Here is an 18,564-nt window from a genome sequence, read left to right on the forward strand (position 1 = left end):
GCAGTTCATGAATTTGCAATAACAGACTGCTCCTTCCTCATCTGCATACAGTTTGCTAGACAGAAATTAACCTTTTTGTACGAGCAGATATATCCTAATTTAAAAAAAGGTCTGAAAAAATACACACAATATTACATTTTCCCAGCATTAGCAGTATCTGGTCCTTCTGATAACATGAACTTTATGACCATATTTTACTAAGATATTAAGCCCAAAATTTCAAATCACCATAAAGGTCTCTAAATGGCATATATATGGCTGCAGAAGAACCACTCAAAGTAAAAAAAAAAAACCTATGAGAATACATCCAAATTATCAACTGACTCAAATATAATTACCAGTTGATACAACTCCTGTAACCCAGTGACCTTCAACTTAGTTGGAAGTACTCTACTCCCTATTGTAATTAAAAAGTAACTTGGACAGCTATATTAACTGCTAAGTAAAGATCCATGTGTTCCTTTTGAACATGTTAGTGTTCAAAAGTGACACAATTCTTCAAGAAAAACAATGAAAGACTATCGATATATTTGTAAAATTAACCTTATTAAATTCCCATTCTAAATTCCACATTTAGGAGAGCTAAATCTGGAGGTGCGATGGATGGAAAGAAAAAGGAGCCCATTAAATAAAACAGAATGTCTTCAGACTATCTGTATTAGAGCAAATATTACATTCCCTGTAATGCATTAAGCCACATTTGCTTGTGACACTACATTTCTGCACAGATTTATACACAAAACCTACCACCTGAATGCAAACAGAGTGTCATCTTCATGCCATTTCCCATGTGCAGTGGCATTAACTCTGCACATAAAAATGAATATACATCCCAGCAGAAAAAGCTAAAATCTGAAATAATACTGAATATGACAATGCAGCAAACTCTAACATTTAAAATATTGGGAAACATTTAAAATACTTTTTTCTTATTTGTCAGTTTTAGGTTCACTTGGAAGAAGATTCAATACATTATTTTCCAGAGGTGAAATCTCCCCTTAGGAAACTGGGACTGTAATGCTAATACCTCTGTTTAATTGCATTTGCATGCAGAAAGCTGATTTCTCGCACCATCATTTATGAATATGAACTTGTCCACGTACAAGCAGATAATGTTCATATGCAATTACTAAATGGTGAGAATTTAGTTTACCTTCTAAAATGAGCCTCTGAAGTAACTGATGCCCTGGTAGTTATTATTTTCCTTCTTTATTAGCTTTAAAGTTTCTAAGATTAATTGTATTGGTTTCTCCAGTTGCATCTGAATGTCAGTTCTAAACAGAGCAGCTCACAACATACATAAAAAGGACCATCAAAATGAAAAATAACTTATGAACAAAAAGCTAACTATATGTTATCACATCCTATTTTTCTTCAAGTACTTCCTCAGCTTGCACATTAAACCTCAGTTAAACCTGCTCTCTTACTCCTGTCCTCCACACAATTTCTCTCTCTGCCCTGCCCAGTTCACCAGCACCCAGATGAGAGGTGGAGTTGCTTCTGAAGGAGGAACTCAGCTTATGCTGACACTAGAGGTGTCAGTTCTTGCTATTCTTCCCTCAATCACAAATGGAAAAGAAGAGGAAAAAACTCTGTCTTTTGATGTGTTAGTTTTTTAACATGACAGACCTAGGCTCTTAAAGCCTTCTTATTCTTGTTTTCTTCCTGTGTGCATGAATAAAAAATCAGGATATCATGACTTTGTAACTTTCAAATAATTCTTTAAAAGTCTGTTGGTTCAGAACTGTCTCTGAATGTCCACTCAAACACCCTTTCCTTTTTCTCCCATGTTTTTATTTGCATTATCTCCCCATTAATTATTTTATTGAGTAAGTCTCTCAAGGTAGATGAATGATTATTTAACAGGAATGTTCAATACAATTTTAGCTCATATTATGAGCAGGACAATTTAAACAGAAATAATCTTCTGAAAGTGATAAAACATTTACTTCTAGCTCTTACTGATATAATTATATTTTAATATACTATAGTACACTTTGGTGTAAATTTAGGTACACAATTTCTCTGCATTCAGAAATGTGTAACTATACAGTAGTAACAGCACAGTTATTTAAATATAAGTAAGTTGGATATCACCATGGAAAGTTAAAGTTGTGAAAAAGGAAGCACAGTGAAGTTACACATTTGAAATGTGTAGCTATACATTTGAAAAAAATGAAAGCAATTTTACTTGAGTACCATCACTGTGTACTAAAGAACTGGTTTTTAATAGTGTAAATGCAAGGTTCAACATCTCCCTGTGTTTGATCATCCATATAAAAGCAAATGCCATGTGTCCTACAGGAATACAACCATTTTGCCTGCAGAAGAATGAAGAACAATCAGCATCTTAAAGCTACTTCCATTTTTAAATATGAATTTTATAGTTTATCTAATCCTTTACAGTAAATAAATGGTAAAATGTTGAGTATGTAAATCATTAATGCCAAAGTAGAATATCCTTTTTAGAAGTCTTGTATATTGGAAGCTGATTTCATTATAGATATATAACAGATGCATCTTGTCTGATCTCTGATGATAATTAAACCTTATTGATCCATCAACTTCCCCTTGAGTAATCTTCTGGGGAAGACAACATGCAGAAAAGAAGCATTTTTTAAAATGCTGTATGCAAAGCAGCAAAATTGTATGTTACATTTTAAAAAGTTAGGTTTGCTTTTATTTCCTAGAGGGGATTCAAATCATGATGATATTGAAAAACCACAGGAATTACCCCAGGAAAACAAATACTTACTTACAAGACCCAGACCATTACAAACTGGTGTCTACATCTACAAGGCCTGTTAATTGCTGTCTAATGAGAAACTGTCGTTCATTCACCCTTTTAAGATGGTGTGAAACAAACCAAGACAGTGGTGAGCTCTTGGGGCACATGAGGTAAATCCCATATTGGGCCATATTACCAAGACTGCACACAGAAGAGGGAGGGAAATTATTATTCCCTTCTATTCACCACTTATGAGCCCAAATCTCAACTATTGTGTCCAGTTTTGGGCACTCCAGTACAAGAATGACATTGCTGAATTAAAAGGAGCCCAGTATAAGCCACCAAGAAAATGAAATGTCCCAAGGCCTGGATTCCAGGCCTTTAATTTCCATCTATCTTCCAAGAGTTGGCTATTTTACTGAGCTTTACAATCAGAATCCATTTACCTGGCTGAAGTTGCACCATGATGAATGCAAGAGCCATTCAGCCAACAGAAAGGAAAAACAAACAAAAAGAAAAAGCTTGAGCCAGAGATCCGATTTGTGATAAAATCACTGCCTTTTGGAGGAGACAAGCCTGGAATTTTGGGCCCACTACCAGGACAGTTTATTTTTTTTACAGAGCAAATAATACATATTATTAAATGCAATTTAATAAAATGTTCATGGAAGGAAAAGAAATAAAAAGCAGATCTTGCTCTTAAGAGTAGTCTAATTCCAAGGCTTTGTGCAAAAGAATATTCAGGAGTATTCTTAAATATTCAGGAATATTCTTAAAAAAGCAGCTTTTTCTGGGGGCTGGGCTCAATACTGTCCATATGGGCTAAGCATTCTCTGATGAGCATTACATGAGCAGAGAGCAGTACATGCCAGCTGAGGACTGAAGTGAGGAGCATGTGCCTCCTTGCAGCCTCTTCATACTGGGAAACATCTACACACGTGCTAATTCCAGCATAATTTTGCTGTTCCCACTACAACAAATGTTAATTTTACATATAGCAGGTAAACTTTCTGGATCACTTTCACAGTCTTTGGTGCATAAGCTCTGCTAAGATCTATCCTGTAGGTGTTTAACTTCGTGTTTAAACATGAAAAAAGATTTGAAACTTTCGTTCTTGAACCTCTTGTTGTAGGCAGACTGATTTTTCAAAGTACAGAACAATGTTTCCACAGCCTGTGATGAGAAAACCCTGTGTTCTCTATGGGGAAAATGTCAAATACTGTAATTATGTCAACCTTCTAAATGACATCTCTGTAATACTTCCCCGACTCATGAATTAATTTCTCAAAAGGCTTAGACAGGCTGCTTAATTTGGAAAAGACCTGAAAGATTGAAGTTTGGAATTCTGTTCAGAACTGAACTTCATGAATAGGCTTAAGAAAGTCTGCAATTGCCTCCAGTAACAATGAAAATGTTGAAAAAGTAGCTTTTCTTGAAATATTTCAAAGACTGGGGGAATGTTTGCAAAACAAGAGAAAAACTCCCTGCCTCTTACTGTGATCCATTCCTAGTATCCTGCCTCTTCTCAGTTTCTCACTCACACCATTTTCCAAGGTTTGCTTCCAGAACAGTTTCAAATATGCTCTGGTTTTGTCAGCTCAGTTTCCTCAGCCCTATCCGCTGAATGCATGCTATTTCTACAAATAATTACTCCTTATGCACATAAAGCAAGCCCAAAAATCCAACAAAACCCACACCTATATTGGTTGGAATATGACAAATTGTGACAAAACAGGAAAGGAGCTACTTATGATTTTATGTTGATTTAACCTACTTTAAGGATTACAATTAGAAGTGCTAAGAATTTTTATTAATCCATTTTATGTTAATTGGGAGCTATAATACTTAGATTTAATAATTTTATTTGTGTTTATTTGGCATATTTGAGGAAATTACTATTGACAAAGCAGTCTAAAGGGGAAAGGAAATGCTGTATACAATTACAGTAATATCCATCACTATTGAATTTCTATTGTGTTCTAAGAAAAATGAAAGGAAGAACAAAGGACAATGTATGCCAAAATGTATTTAGCAAATTTTGAAATTCATTGTTGCTATTGGATATTTTTGTCATCTCCTGAAGAGTTATTACTCAGATATAGAGGTCTCTGGATTGGTCATAACATACACAAGTGTCGTCATGAAAAATTAAAATACTGATAGGCAACTCTGTTCACACAAGAGCATAAATATGTGGTATTTAAAAAGCAAATACTTATCATTAGCTATAGCAAAGCTTCAAAGTATATAAATTCATCATTTTACTCTAAAATAGAAAATCAATCATATTGCAGAGTTCAGGACCCTAGAGGGCTTTGGACACCTCCTAAAGAGGTGTAATGTAATGAGCTCTTCCTCCTACAGATAACAGAAGAAAAGACAAAATAGAGGACTGGTCTAAGCACACAGTATGTGAAGTAAAATGAAGGAATATAATGTGGGAGTTAGTTTACGTTTTACTCTCACCTCTAGGACATACTACTCGAAACATGATCAGAAAAATCTCTGTTATGTCTGACTCTATTATTCTACTTCTATTTGCCAGCCCAACCCAGAGCAAACTAAAAGTGTGAGGCCACGTGAGGGTAGGAGCATGTACCTTCTTCCCAAACCAACCTTCAAACTAAACTTTCTCTCTCAATGACATCACTTGAACAACTGTCACAGAGAGAAATCAAAGGGCTCTACATGACTCCTCTCACTTGAAGTATGCTCATGCTTATTAATTATCAATCGTAGTTGATAAATCCTTGATTGCTGCCTTTCTAAAAAAAGGACTCTAGAAAACCTTTCTTTTTACCCTTTTACATTACATAGGCATAAACAACTTCTATGAAAGCACCTTAGGAAACTGTGTCTTACTATTTGAAAAGGTGACAAATCAGAATATGGACTCTACTAGCCATATAATGGACAGTTGGATTGACTGAGGTTTCTGTTTCAACTTAATCTACAGCAGGATGTACACAATTCTGATTGTAATGTAAAGATTTAGTGCTGCTTTTTAGTTTACAGATATTATTTCAGTTTTCTGCAATTACCCCAAACCATAATAAATTATGAATTTTTCTTGTTTAACAGATGAATTACAGATTAATGACATGTATCATGATATTGTAGCTAATTTCATTAGCTACACACCATATGCCAGGTATCTTGAATTTGCCAATGGTTTGTTAGCATTTTAAAATACATTAGGAATATAGATATAAATTAATAAGGTACACATAGACACTTTATACTGTTCATTTTATAAATTAGTAACAATGCAGAACAATTAAGTATTTTTCATTTCTGGTACGAGAATTGAACTGCCCAGAAAAGCATAGTTTCTATCAAATAAAGTAATCCTTTTTCTTTATGCCACAAAACAGTGATTAAGAAATAATACTTGAATGAAAATGTTTGAACATAATGAAGCTACAAAATTTTTCTGTTATCTGTTTAGAAAGGGAATGACTGGGAAGTGGATTTGTGTGTGTGTATATTTTTATATGTATATTTTAAAATTACTTGTCATCATTTTCCTTAAAGGTCACTGTGAAACGTGAGCTAAGAAACATATCCCATTGTTTGCTACCATAGAAATTGCAAAGCAAGGGTGATTCTAAGATTCTACTTTCTTATCTTACACAGATAAAATTGGAAGATGCACACATGAAATAAAGCACAGCCAAATGCTCATAACTAAACTAACACAAGGCCTAAAGCAGAATTACAGACAAGATACAAAAACTCTAGTAAAAAGTACCTCAGTTGCCTTTACAGTTGTAGAAAAACCAATCTCCTACACCTTATAAGAGATAATTGGGCTTTACAAACCAAAATTTAACTGCAGCCCTTGTGTCAGTATTCAACTTTTTAAGCAAAAACAAACTATGTAATTGGTTGATTGCAAACAGTTAATTAACATTTAGTAACTGCTCAAAGTTTAAGAGTAACATGCTGAACTCCAGCAGTTGAAGGAGGAGGAAGCCATTTTGGGTGTGGCACCTGCAAAGTCAACAGGTGCTTTCTTTAATTAATTTAGAAAAGCATCCTCAAAGCAAAATTATGATTCCCATTCTGGGAAACAAGAGGCTGGGGGAAAAGGGATCTCACATGAGCTGTAGAAAATAAGGTATATTTAATGTCATCCAATCTGAGGAACAGCTCTTAAATTCTGAACAATTCTATAATGGGTAAAAAAAATGTTCAACTGTTCAACTAAGTGTCAGGGAAATCTGTTCTTACGAAGTGGACGATAATATCTGCATTTAACTCGTGGGCACCAGAGCTTTGTGCTATGATTGGCTGCCATCTGGGCTCCATCTGACAGCAGCAGATTGGTATTCTCTGCACACGTCCTCGCAATTCCTGTCGCCTGTGTTTGCTGTCCCTTACACATACACACAATACATTATTTACTCAACTATAAACATTTCTGTGAAGTACACAAGCGGCATTTACAGTGCAATCCTGCATCAGCATTCAGGAGCATTCTAGTATTAATAGTACACATGTCTAATATTTTTACAACTGGTTTATAATAAATATTTTTAAGGGTGCAAACATTTTCTAAAGCTTAGAAACCTTTCAATTTCTTGTTTGCTTTCCTTTAGTTCGTGAATAATAACAGTTCATCATTGTATGCATATTTTTGCTTTCATGAAGGTAACTTTCTGTTAAGCAGGTTAGTTAAATAACTGCAATGGGAACTGTAAGTGTGACTGAGAACAGAGTAAAAGCAGCTGATGTGTTAGCACTGCACAGGAATATTTTCCTTCACAGACAGCAATTTTGTAAGTAGGCTATCGGCATTGGTGTACAAACCAAAACTCCCACAGAATCAACAAGGACAGCTCTGTCCATACTTAAAAGAACAGAAGATGTTATTCCTCTCCATTTATTAAATGATTCAACATTGCGGTATGCCTGCAACTAATTAGTATGATCAACACAGTGCAGGGCAGGAACAAAAGCAGACCAGCCTCTGAGATGTGCTGATGTAAAAGCACACAGGAGTATACATTTTTAAACCCCGTCATATAATTTATAACCATTATGTACTAATCATTCCTTGATGGAACTTTCATTTATAAGACTGAAGTTAATGTCATTTCTGATTAGGCCTGTCTCAGGATATTAAAACTGACCACTAGGTTTATTCACTTACTAGCAGTTAAGTAACTTACTTCCTTTTACACTGTTCTATGCTAAACATTATTATAAAAACCCAGAAGGTCAGTTGAATGAAACAGATCAGAATGAAACAGATGCATGTAAATAAAACAAAAATGCATGGCAAAAAAGAGAGAGAAATACAGGTATATTTGCCAAGTCATATACTTACCATTAGCACTGCAAAGTTACTGAAGTGTGTACTCTGAATGGTGGTAATATTGCCTGCAGAACTAATTATGTGGCACCCTTCTCCCCTCCAGCCTCCATGTCCATCTAGAAGGTCAAAATCCCAGAAGGCTGCAATGGGGTCTATACCCCGTGCAAAGTGCCTCAATCCTATAGTAAGAGGGCTGCTGAGGTTTCCAAAACTGCACCCATCTGCAAAAGGAAAAAACTGAATCAGAGAGACGGAGTGGAAAACCCTTTAGTGATGAATGCTCTGTAAAGAGACCAGATACACTAAACTATGGGGAAAAAAGACAGAGGACATAAAATCTTAATGGTCAAAATCAAAGGTAGTGCTCGCATCAGAGAAGTTTGCAATGGTATGAATAAATCTGAGCATTTAAATCACGTATTGTGTCAAAATGATCAAATCATTCCTCACGAAAGGGATCTTTTTTATTGTTTCAGATTCTTCATTTATGACCAGTTTGCACTATTGCCCATGTAACTGCAGGAACGGCTCAGTTTCATGGCATGATTATTTGCTGAGACAATTCTGCACTTTGAAAGTAACATTCAAACATTTAAAAATGTTAATAGAAATGAGAGCACTACTCGGTGTTGGACAAAATTAGTAAAATTGCATGGATGAACAATTAATCAAAATAGTGATTCACTAGCACATACAATGTATGTCATTTAGATAAAAGTCTTTAACAACACCTGTTTTACATCCATTGCATCAGCAAGTATACTGCTGACTATTGATACATGCAACAGGACACTACTCCCACTCCAAAAGCCTTATTTTTACCAGTGCCTAGGACATTAACATTGCAACTGTAAAGAGTAAAACAAGGTTCCTTCCCATAGCTTTAAGAAGCAAGCATCTGTAACAACACAGTCAACAAACAGTAGCCCAGAATTTGCATTCTAATCGTAGTGCAAGGACATTTCATTATTTGCAGGACAATCTGAATAATATCGTGCAGATAGGAACAACTGCAAACATTGTACTAAAGACAGACTGTTTCCAGCCTCACAGCACACTGCATACTCTACCCCTCTATTCTCTGCACAATCAAGTATACCGTAGCTTTTAAATGAAAGAAAATAATGCATAAGAGCTTCTCACCTATTTTAGCAAAAACAGCTGGTGTGGCAACTGTCCGACGTTTCCCATCATCTGCAAGATTTGATGAGTTTCCTGTGCTAGGAAAGAGTTTTCCATTCCGAAAGACAATAAACTGTAGCTTGCAAGTGGAGTTATCAACAGATTGCCAGGCTGAAGACTGAGAGAAGACAGACTGTGGCAAATGAACTGAAGCTACTGCTACAGCATTCTGTACAATGAGAAAAAAAAAGAAACATTTAAAATGCAAATCACAACAGGGTTGCTTTCATGATGTTTTAAACTCCTGTACAAGAAATGTATGCTGCCTTCCTTTTCCAACAGTCTGGAAGCAACCAAAGAAGCACGGGCTGTAACCATGGGAATAGGATTGGTACAGTGCATATTAAAAGGGAAAACGTTTTGATTGAATGTGAGAGTCTATATGGTCAAGCTCCCTGCTGCAGAGGTGAGAATGGTTCTTACCGTGCCTGCTAGAGGGTCCATCAACGCTGCAGATCTGATTTAAAGAGACAACCTCTACCAGGTTTTCTCCTTCACTTAAAATAGAATCAGACAACTTACATTAAAACATTTCTCAGAAAGGGTACTTAAAGGGTATAAAAATAATTTTATTATTAAACGAATTACATCTGCACAGAACTGCAAGTGCAGTAAACAAAACAGTTTAGGAATATGCTTTTCTAGCTTCACATAAGGAAAATCAGTTAACTATGTTTTAGTCATGCAGGATTAAAAAAACATTACAAACACTAATGTAAAAGAAAAAAACAAGACAACACTGGGAGAAAATTAATGATAACTGTCAGATCACTATAAAGGCTTTGAGTCATGTGTTACATACCCTTTTACAAGCAGATAAATCCCTTACAGCAGAGCTATAAAATACAACAAACATTGTATTTTGAGGACTTCACTCATCAAGCATTTTTTATTTGCCAGTGTAGCAAACTAATCATTAAAGACTGAGATATTTACAAGGAATAACAAATGATGAGCAATGGAAAAATAAACAGGGAGTCTGTCCTGAGCCTTGATGTGAAAAGTGTATGTATTTAAAAACAAACAAACTACAAAATGTTCTAATTTGCATTTCCCCCAAGGGCAGAGTATGGCTCCGTGCAAATAATTTACATAGATTACCACAGTTTGCTCATAGCACATGTGCACTACCTATTTCAGAAGTAAAACAATGATCTTCACAACAATATAAAGAAACATGACATTTAATATACATCCATGTGCTGGGAGAAATACACATGTGAGAGATAAAAGGTATAACAGAGATCAGCGAACTAAAATGAGTATGAGAAGCATCTAGTGACCATGGAATAAATATGGAAGGAAGGCGTGAGTAGTCTGTGATATCATTTTAATGCTTAAATAAAGAGATAAAGACTTCTGTACACCATTTTCCTTTTACCATCTATATTTTAGGAAGGTTTTCAGATTTTAACAGTAAAAATGCAAAAACGTCCTTTTTAAAATAAGTATTCAATCTAGGCAATGTTGCTCATTAAAAGTACTCAGGAAAAAAAAAGAGCAAATAGCAACAGAACATTTCTACATTAGAATTTTAAATTATTATGAAGGCTTTAATTGGTATTAACTGAACTAAACATCAAGCACTCAGCCTGAGATTGTTTCCACTGTCTAATTCACTAAAACTGTTATAATTGGCTTTATCTCATTCTTCTGAAAAAGACGTATTTAGTCTATGATATCCCAAGTATCTGCATATGCTGAACCTCTGATGATACCATTTTGGCCTTAAAATTGCTACCAAAAACTATGCACGGAGTTTTTAAAAAGTGTCATTTATCATACCCCAGATCACTGTTGAGGACTTATGTGGAGATGTACAGATGTGTAAGAGAGGTTACAGTGCGATTAACTTTATATTTATGCTGGATTTTTATTATTATTCTGTGCTGGAAAAAGCAACAATGATGACATATTAAATTACACTAATTACTCATTATACACAAAAAGAGAAGGATAGAAGCATATGAATAAGCTTATGATAATGAAACCATCAGCTAAAGGCACTGGGTTAAGCAACAATGTGCTATGACTTGACAAAAGCAGATACAGAAGCCAGAGAAAACAACTTTTGCTAAGAGGGCAAATCATCTAATTTATTGTGGTTCTCTAATTGCTTCTCCATTGGGACTTACTGATAGTAATAAGAAAAAGTAATGGTGTAGACAGAGCTTGCCTGTGGGACTGGGAGGTGCAGAGTGGAACCTGCTCCCACCTGAAGCACTGGGAGCTGGGGCTGGAGGCAGCCCCTGGGCTGGGCAGGACCAGCTGCCCCCAGCCCTTCCCTGCTGACCTGTGCCCGAGCAGGGCTGGGCAGGACCAGCTGCCCCCAGCCCTTCCCTGCTGACCTGTGCCCGAGCAGGGCTGGGCAGGACCAGCTGCCCCCAGCCCTTGCTGCCTGCAGAGACCCTCCAGCATCAGCAGGGAGGGAGGGACCTGTCCATGGTGCCCCAGCCTCACCCACAGATTGCAGCTTCACATCACAGGGCCAAGGTCGAAGGCAGGCAAGAGAAGCTGTGCACAATGGAATTAGTGTGGACTGCTTGCGCTGCTCAGGCTGACTGAGCAAATCTCAAACATGCAGCAACATCAAATTATTTACTTGACAAAAAGACACATTTACAGAAAACATTTTCCTGATCGGACTTCAGGAGAGCATTTTCCCCTTGTTGTCTGCTCAGAATGAATATGAATACCCATAACACAATCTATTTAATAAACTTCACTAAATTGCCTACAGTCACTTCCTGGAGTACAGTTTTATTATGAGTACTGCTCATTTATACTACCTGTTACTTTAATTTTTTTTTTTTTTTTGAGTGCAGGTGGTCTGTTGGAGCAAAGGGACAGAGTATTCCTTAACTGGACAAATGTACACAAAGTCAAACTACTCGCTGCACATCAAATATTTACTTAGCAATTCCTCAAAATTAAACATCCAACTGTCTGCTACAGCAACATGCCTGCCAACAAGATCCTGTAGTATGATATTAATGAAAAATGCACATAGTGTGAAGGCCCACACATTCACAGTGCTGTTTAAAAATATGAATAAATACATTATTTTCATCTAAGATGTGTGAGAATTTTCAATAGTATTACTATTCACATGAGAGGAAGGATCTGAGCACTGAGGTAGTTCCTGTTATTGTAGTAGAGGATAGAGGGAACCCGGCTGAAGGTTCAGTCTTGTATTCTGCTAATCTTGTGTAAAGTGAAGCATAAGGAAGTTCCCCACTCTTGCCTCAGTTTCCCTCTCACTAAAGTGAGATTAAAATGATGGCATTTATTTTGCCGTGTAAGATGCTCCAGAGTTCAGAGATGAAATATGGGAACATGTATTACTAAAACCAATGACAGCAACATCAAGTATTGTGCTTCAGATGCTTCAAAATTCACATAAATCATCTCATTTATTTTTTTTTAAATTTGGGCCCCATATCACCACATCACATAGGAAGTAAAGTATCTGAGCATGCTAGTGGCAAAATGCTGCCTGCAGCACTGAGAAGAGAGAAAGAGCAATACAGACCCACCACAGGAGCTGCAGCTTTACAATGACAGCACTGGCATCTCATATTTTCCTGGAAAAGCTTACAGGTTGTGTCAGCATTTCACTAGTCAGGATTTAGACATTCTGTGAGTGTTTTCAAAACAGAATGTCAATAATCCCATCATGACTCCCATTTCAGTTTTAGTCCTGTTAACTGGATTGTACTCACATTGATTAGGAAAAGGGAATCCTGAACACAGTGCAGATTCTTCTAAGGAGCATTTTTCTTCTGGAAAATGCTTGTATTTTAAAATGAAAGCTATTCATAGACATCCACCCATTTGCACACAAATATGATAGAAATTATGCAATTTTCAAACTCTCTAAAGTGTCTTCCATGTCATCTGCCCAGATATCTGAAGATCTGCACTGTGACCTGCAGCCAGGGATACAGGGCTTATCAGCTCTAAACCAGCTCTTGGGATTTTCTGGGAGACCTCCTAGGACTCCTGGCTCATACAACTTCTTGGAACCCAGTCAACTATCCAAAAAGCAGAATGAAAGATTGTTTTAAACACTTAGAAACATCATTTGGACAGTACAGTTTTATAAGTACTTTTGAAGTTTTGGGTTTTTTTTCCATTTTAGACCTATTTGTGTGTGTGTGTGTGTGTATGTGTAATTTTTCAAAAGATCTGAGGCACCAAAACAGAACCAATAAATCCAAATGTATTCTAAAATTTTTAAATTTGAATTAAAAATCTCATTCTAAAGTGGAAATGGTCCTCAGGATATTGAGAGCTATGGACGCTTGGCATTCTTGCAACTCATGCATGTGTGGCCCTTATTAAAAATGTTTTAAGGGAAAAAGGAAAGATTTAAAGTGAAGTTTTTCCCTAGGCAGTTTTATTCTGGTAGCAGTCCATTCCTTATAACAAATGCTAGCATTTACAAGGGGTTTTTAAGTGTTTAGGAAAGACAGCCTCTTGCCTTAGGTGACTTTGTGATATGTTGGCCCTTCTACTTTCATAATTCCTTTAAGAGTCCTGCTCCCATTTACTCTTGCAGCTTTGTTTTCCCATCACAGTGTTCAACTTGCCAAAAATTTAGCATAATACTGAGAGACCATACTCATTATCAAACAATCATTATCAAGAAACCTACTTGGTAACCACTGTGGAATGACAAAAATCAAACTATTTTTAGTAACTCTTCCTTGTGTATGTCTCAGTACTAGATGGACTTTTGAGTTCAGGCACAGTATTTCTGTTTAAGATAAAATATATTTCATAGGAAACCATCCAATTCTTAGTCCTCAGAAGAGTCATAAGGTATATTTTTCCATCAGCAATTTCCTAAACTTAAAAACCAGCACCTTAACAACAGGTCAGAGAAAATCTGGAGGAGGTAAAAAAAAAAAAGAGTAAATAAAATCACCTAAAACCTGGAGAACTGGAAAAGCAGCTTCACTCTTTCTAGATTTCAAAGAATCTGACAAAGTGGTGTAGAGATTCAGATGCAAGACACCATATATTAAATTATTAAAGATATAAGGGTGCTGCCCAAATAGGTACAAGCTATATAAAGTTACAGTAAAAAAAGTAGAAATTAGAGCTCTAATAGCTGCACTATTAAATATGTACTGAGTTAACAGTGATGTCATCATAAAAAAAAATCAAGCAAATAAATTATACATATATAATAGATTTTATTTAGTCCCTCAAATAAGACAGCAGATCATTAGAAGCAATGGAAGATTTCAATTTGTGGTTTATGTTAAAGATTCAGTTGTTAACAAATAGAAAGAGGCACAATTGTGCTTTTCAACTGTTTCTCCTAGTAGGTATTTAAAAAACACTTCTTAGGAATTACCTCAGCACAAAATATATGAGATAAGGACAGTCATTTGGCCCAGTTCTGTGAAGCTTTAGGTAGTCTGTGCATGAGTTCTGATCGCTTTTTCTGGGATTAAAAGTATCAACAAAAAGCCCCCAAAATTTAGACTAGGTGGGAAAATACCAAATAAGGGGTTTGTAAAAATAATGAAAACAATGCCAGTTTGAAAACGCTTATACAAGACAAGCAACTTGCCAGGTGTTAAAAGGAACAGGATTTTGGTTTTTTTTTTAATGGGATAATACCAAGCAAGGAAAGTAGGAGTCCCCCAGCCATGCTAACTTACCTACATAATTTTGCTACTAATTTGTCTTAGTTTAACTGCACTTTCTGGAGAGCTGTTTAAACCCAAATCTGGAAAGGCTCAGGCATGACTAGCAGCAGGTGAAAAGCAAAGTTTGTATAGATTCCCAGGATGAAATTAAGCAGTACTTCCAAAAATGCAACATCAAATCACCTGGCTACTGAGACAAAACTGCTAAGCATGTTGGGATTATTATGTTATAAAGTCATTATGTAATAATTCTGCAGTGCACTTCCATCTCAATTCTAGAAAACTAAGCATAGAGTCTTTGTTCTAGCCAGGCATAAAGGGTGGTTTGATGCACAGTGAAATTGTGGCATCAATAATAAATATATGCAAATTGCATCAAAAGTTTTCTAGAAAATCTGTTTCTATAAAAACAGATATAGCAAACAGCACTGAAATTTTAGAAAAGCTGATAATGTAAAATAATCTGTAAATCTGATTGTCAGTAGCCCTTTTTACAACAAAAGTTAAAACCAAAAGTCTCCAAATTAGGATTTTATATTTCATATTTGAGCATCTTGCAAACTTTCTAAGAAAATGAAAATATGTGCAAATCTACAAGCAACAACTGACCTGTTAATGAGCTATTGTTAAGGAAAAAGTGATAAAAAAAAAAAAAAAAAAAAAAAAAAGAAAGGAAAGAAAAAGAACATGAAGGGAGACAGAGTAGGTTTACCAAAGGTAAATAATGCCAGACCCAAATTATAATTCTCCTCAATAAGTATTTTTCCAGACAGGGCAATACAATTCACCTGATTTCTTTTGAGACATTAAGAACTAGTAGCAATTAGTTTCAGGTGAATAAGGAACAAACAATTGCTAATACAATTATTTACTTTGAAAGGAGAAGACAGGCTGGATTGAAAATATCCAAAGTTTGTATGAAAACCAGCTTGAAGACTTCCAAATTTTGCTTGATGACCTTGAAACAAAGAGGAATGTCATCTAAGACAATGTTCTAAATCATGTTTTACATATTTATAATGAGATTGTCTATTATAAGCTGGTGGAACAAGCAATTTTGGAAAGCAAAAGATAAGGACAAGGATGTGAAAGCACTGGTTGATCACAGGATGACTCAGAGCCTCTATGATTTAACAATTAAAAAAAAGACTACAAATACAATCCAGAACATACAATATGACTCATTTCCATGTAAATATTCTGATTTTAAAGGCCTAATCAGAAATATAATACACAATTTTGATCAACTAGGCTGAAGAAAAGTCAGTCCAGAATAGAGAGGATGTAGAGGATTGCTATGAGGGTCACCCTTAGAATGAATAATTTCTTTCACAAGTGGAAAATAAAGGAGCTTAGCTTTGTTAGCCTGGCAAAATGAAAGCCATGTAAGCAAATGGCCAGCATGAGCACAAGGACAAATAGGACATTATTCAAGAGCAAAAAACGCAGACTTAAAACTTGCAAATATTTCCTAGCCTTTATAATAGACAGGGTGGGATACTTTTCAGGCATTATAGACACAAAAAATTACCTGCTCTTGAGAGAGTACTAGAAAGCTCTATGACAGAATTACAAAATAATGTTAGAAAGGCTTGATTTATTTCTCTGTTTTACAAGAAGTATTTAAAATTTCTTCTAAGAACTTATGAATTTCCTGATTAAAGGAAATTTTGAACCTTCTACCTACATCCCCAATATACGGCTAATAGAGGTAATAAAAATCTCACTAAGAAGAAAAAGAATTTAAAAAAACTATACAGAAATGGTAGGAAAGAGTGTGATAAAATAAGTGTGAAAATTATATAATTTTTTTTTTTTGAGAAACAAGTTTTTTGAAAACATGCTGGAAACATGTAAGAGCTGCAGCCAACAAACTTTTTCAGGCAGCACTAAATGACTTCTTCAATTCAAGGTCCATAACTGACTTGCCATGTTGCAAAAAGTTATGCTGCAGAATGCATAAAATTCACCTTCCTGGGAATTTAAGAGTTCTTAAGGGTGGCTTCTGAGTTTTCAACTAGAATTTACTGGGGTTTTGGGGAAGATCACTGAAGTCTTAAAGGATTTTAGACTCACTCCAACATTCACACTATTGGCTGTGGACCTACAGAGACTCACTGCAGTTTTATTTTTGAGAAGGATGGCTTCTGGCAGTGCAATCTACAGGAAAACATCCTCTCGGGAGTTTGGGTCACTGGGGCTTTCAGGGGTGCATTAGCCCCTAGAAATGTTGCATTTTCCTCTAAACAGCCTGTGATGAAGGAGTATTTTTCCTTTTTATTTGGAAGCTCAATCTTCAGACATTAAATGTATGACTTTTTTCTGGAAAGATCATAAGAATATTCAAGTTTGTTACATTGATATTGTGGTTTTAGTTGTTCCAGGCACACTCAGAGGATGGGATGGACTTCTGCTAGAATTTTAAAATATAAGGACAAAAAAAAAATTTCATGAGCTCTCTATGTGGAACTTTAAGCTACATAATTGCAAAGCTATCTCCATGGATCTTAGGACGGACATCATAGTTATACAGAATACCTAACTTAACCAAAATTTCTACAGCTCATTGACCACCAAATTCAATTACACATAAATATTACCAGTTTAGAAAAGGAGTCATGTGAATTCTGACTTAACTGGCATACATAAGTTTTTTTGCCATAGTAACTTTTAATTTATTTTTTTAAGTAGGTGAATTGTGTTAATTTAGACCTCATAACAGTATTTCTGCATAGCTTATTAATTATGATTTATAACAAAATATTATGAATAGGAACAAAGAGAATATTTACCAACAGTCAGAAAAAAAGTGTTACCAAAGTTATTTCTGAAGTTGGAGAAGCACAATTTAATTAAAAGGAGATGGGACACTTGGTGGCTTCTATGCATGAGAAAATTTACTTGGTACTAAACAAAATTAATATGCATTTTAGTAGAGTGCAATACATACCATTACAGATATTACAATTTTTCTAAAGACTTAGATAATTTTTATAGATACATTTATGAGTAGAAAGTGATGCAACCATTAGGTAATACAGTAATTCAAAACTGAATTCAATGACTGAATATTGCAATTATTTAATAATATGGTAGGACATGATGATAGGACTTCTGATTTCACTGATGTGATATTCACACTTTCAGTTAAGTTAGATAAATAGTAGTTCATCTAGTAATATAAGTGGGAATGTAGTGAAAAAGCTTAGTTCAGAAATTTGTAATAAACTATTTTGATATCATTTTCCTGAGGCAAAGTGAGCTTCTACATTACCTATGCTGTATAGAAGTCCAAGTGCTTTTCTGATGCTGCCTTTTCATAAAGATGACTGCAATGAAATGCTGACATTGCTGCTTGATGACTACTGAAACATTGTCCCTCTCTGATACTGGAGGAAAGCTCAAACTGCTGAAAATAATTTTAGCATTTTGGATCTTTCAGGAAGTGAATTTAAAATTTCCACACCATAAAATGATTTAATACTCTGATTTTGAATCATCTGGGTATTATCATCAAGAATGATCTCTGCTGCCTATAGTCATTAAACAATTCACACCCAACATTACTCTTGTAAGCAAGGCACACATTTCTAGAACCAGATGTAAGATCACTATATTCCTTTGCTTTGTTATATAGAGACAGTTAAGTATGTGAAAAAGAAAAGCAGATG

At 35.4% G+C, this 18,564-nt stretch overlaps 1 protein-coding gene across 2 annotated transcripts in view; it reads right to left on the reverse strand.

Annotated features, from left to right (window-relative positions):
* Window positions 1–18,564, reverse strand: part of ADGRA1 (adhesion G protein-coupled receptor A1) — a 253,537-nt gene that overhangs the window by 40,402 nt on the left and 194,571 nt on the right. The window contains exons 1-3 of one of the 2 annotated variants that reach the window (XM_021536447.2): window positions 9,654–9,686; window positions 9,192–9,399; window positions 8,061–8,269 (exon numbers count right to left, since the gene is read on the reverse strand). In XM_021536447.2, the coding sequence (XP_021392122.1) occupies window positions 8,061–8,269; window positions 9,192–9,399; window positions 9,654–9,674 (438 nt within the window). In that variant the 5' untranslated portion in view covers window positions 9,675–9,686. Of the gene's footprint in view, window positions 1–8,060; window positions 8,270–9,191; window positions 9,400–9,653; window positions 9,687–18,564 lie in introns of those variants that run through there. The other variant, XM_021536446.3, reaches the window with a different exon arrangement.

This window comes from Lonchura striata, chromosome 7, assembly GCF_046129695.1.
Source record: "Lonchura striata isolate bLonStr1 chromosome 7, bLonStr1.mat, whole genome shotgun sequence".
Lineage (NCBI taxonomy): Eukaryota > Metazoa > Chordata > Aves > Passeriformes > Estrildidae > Lonchura > Lonchura striata.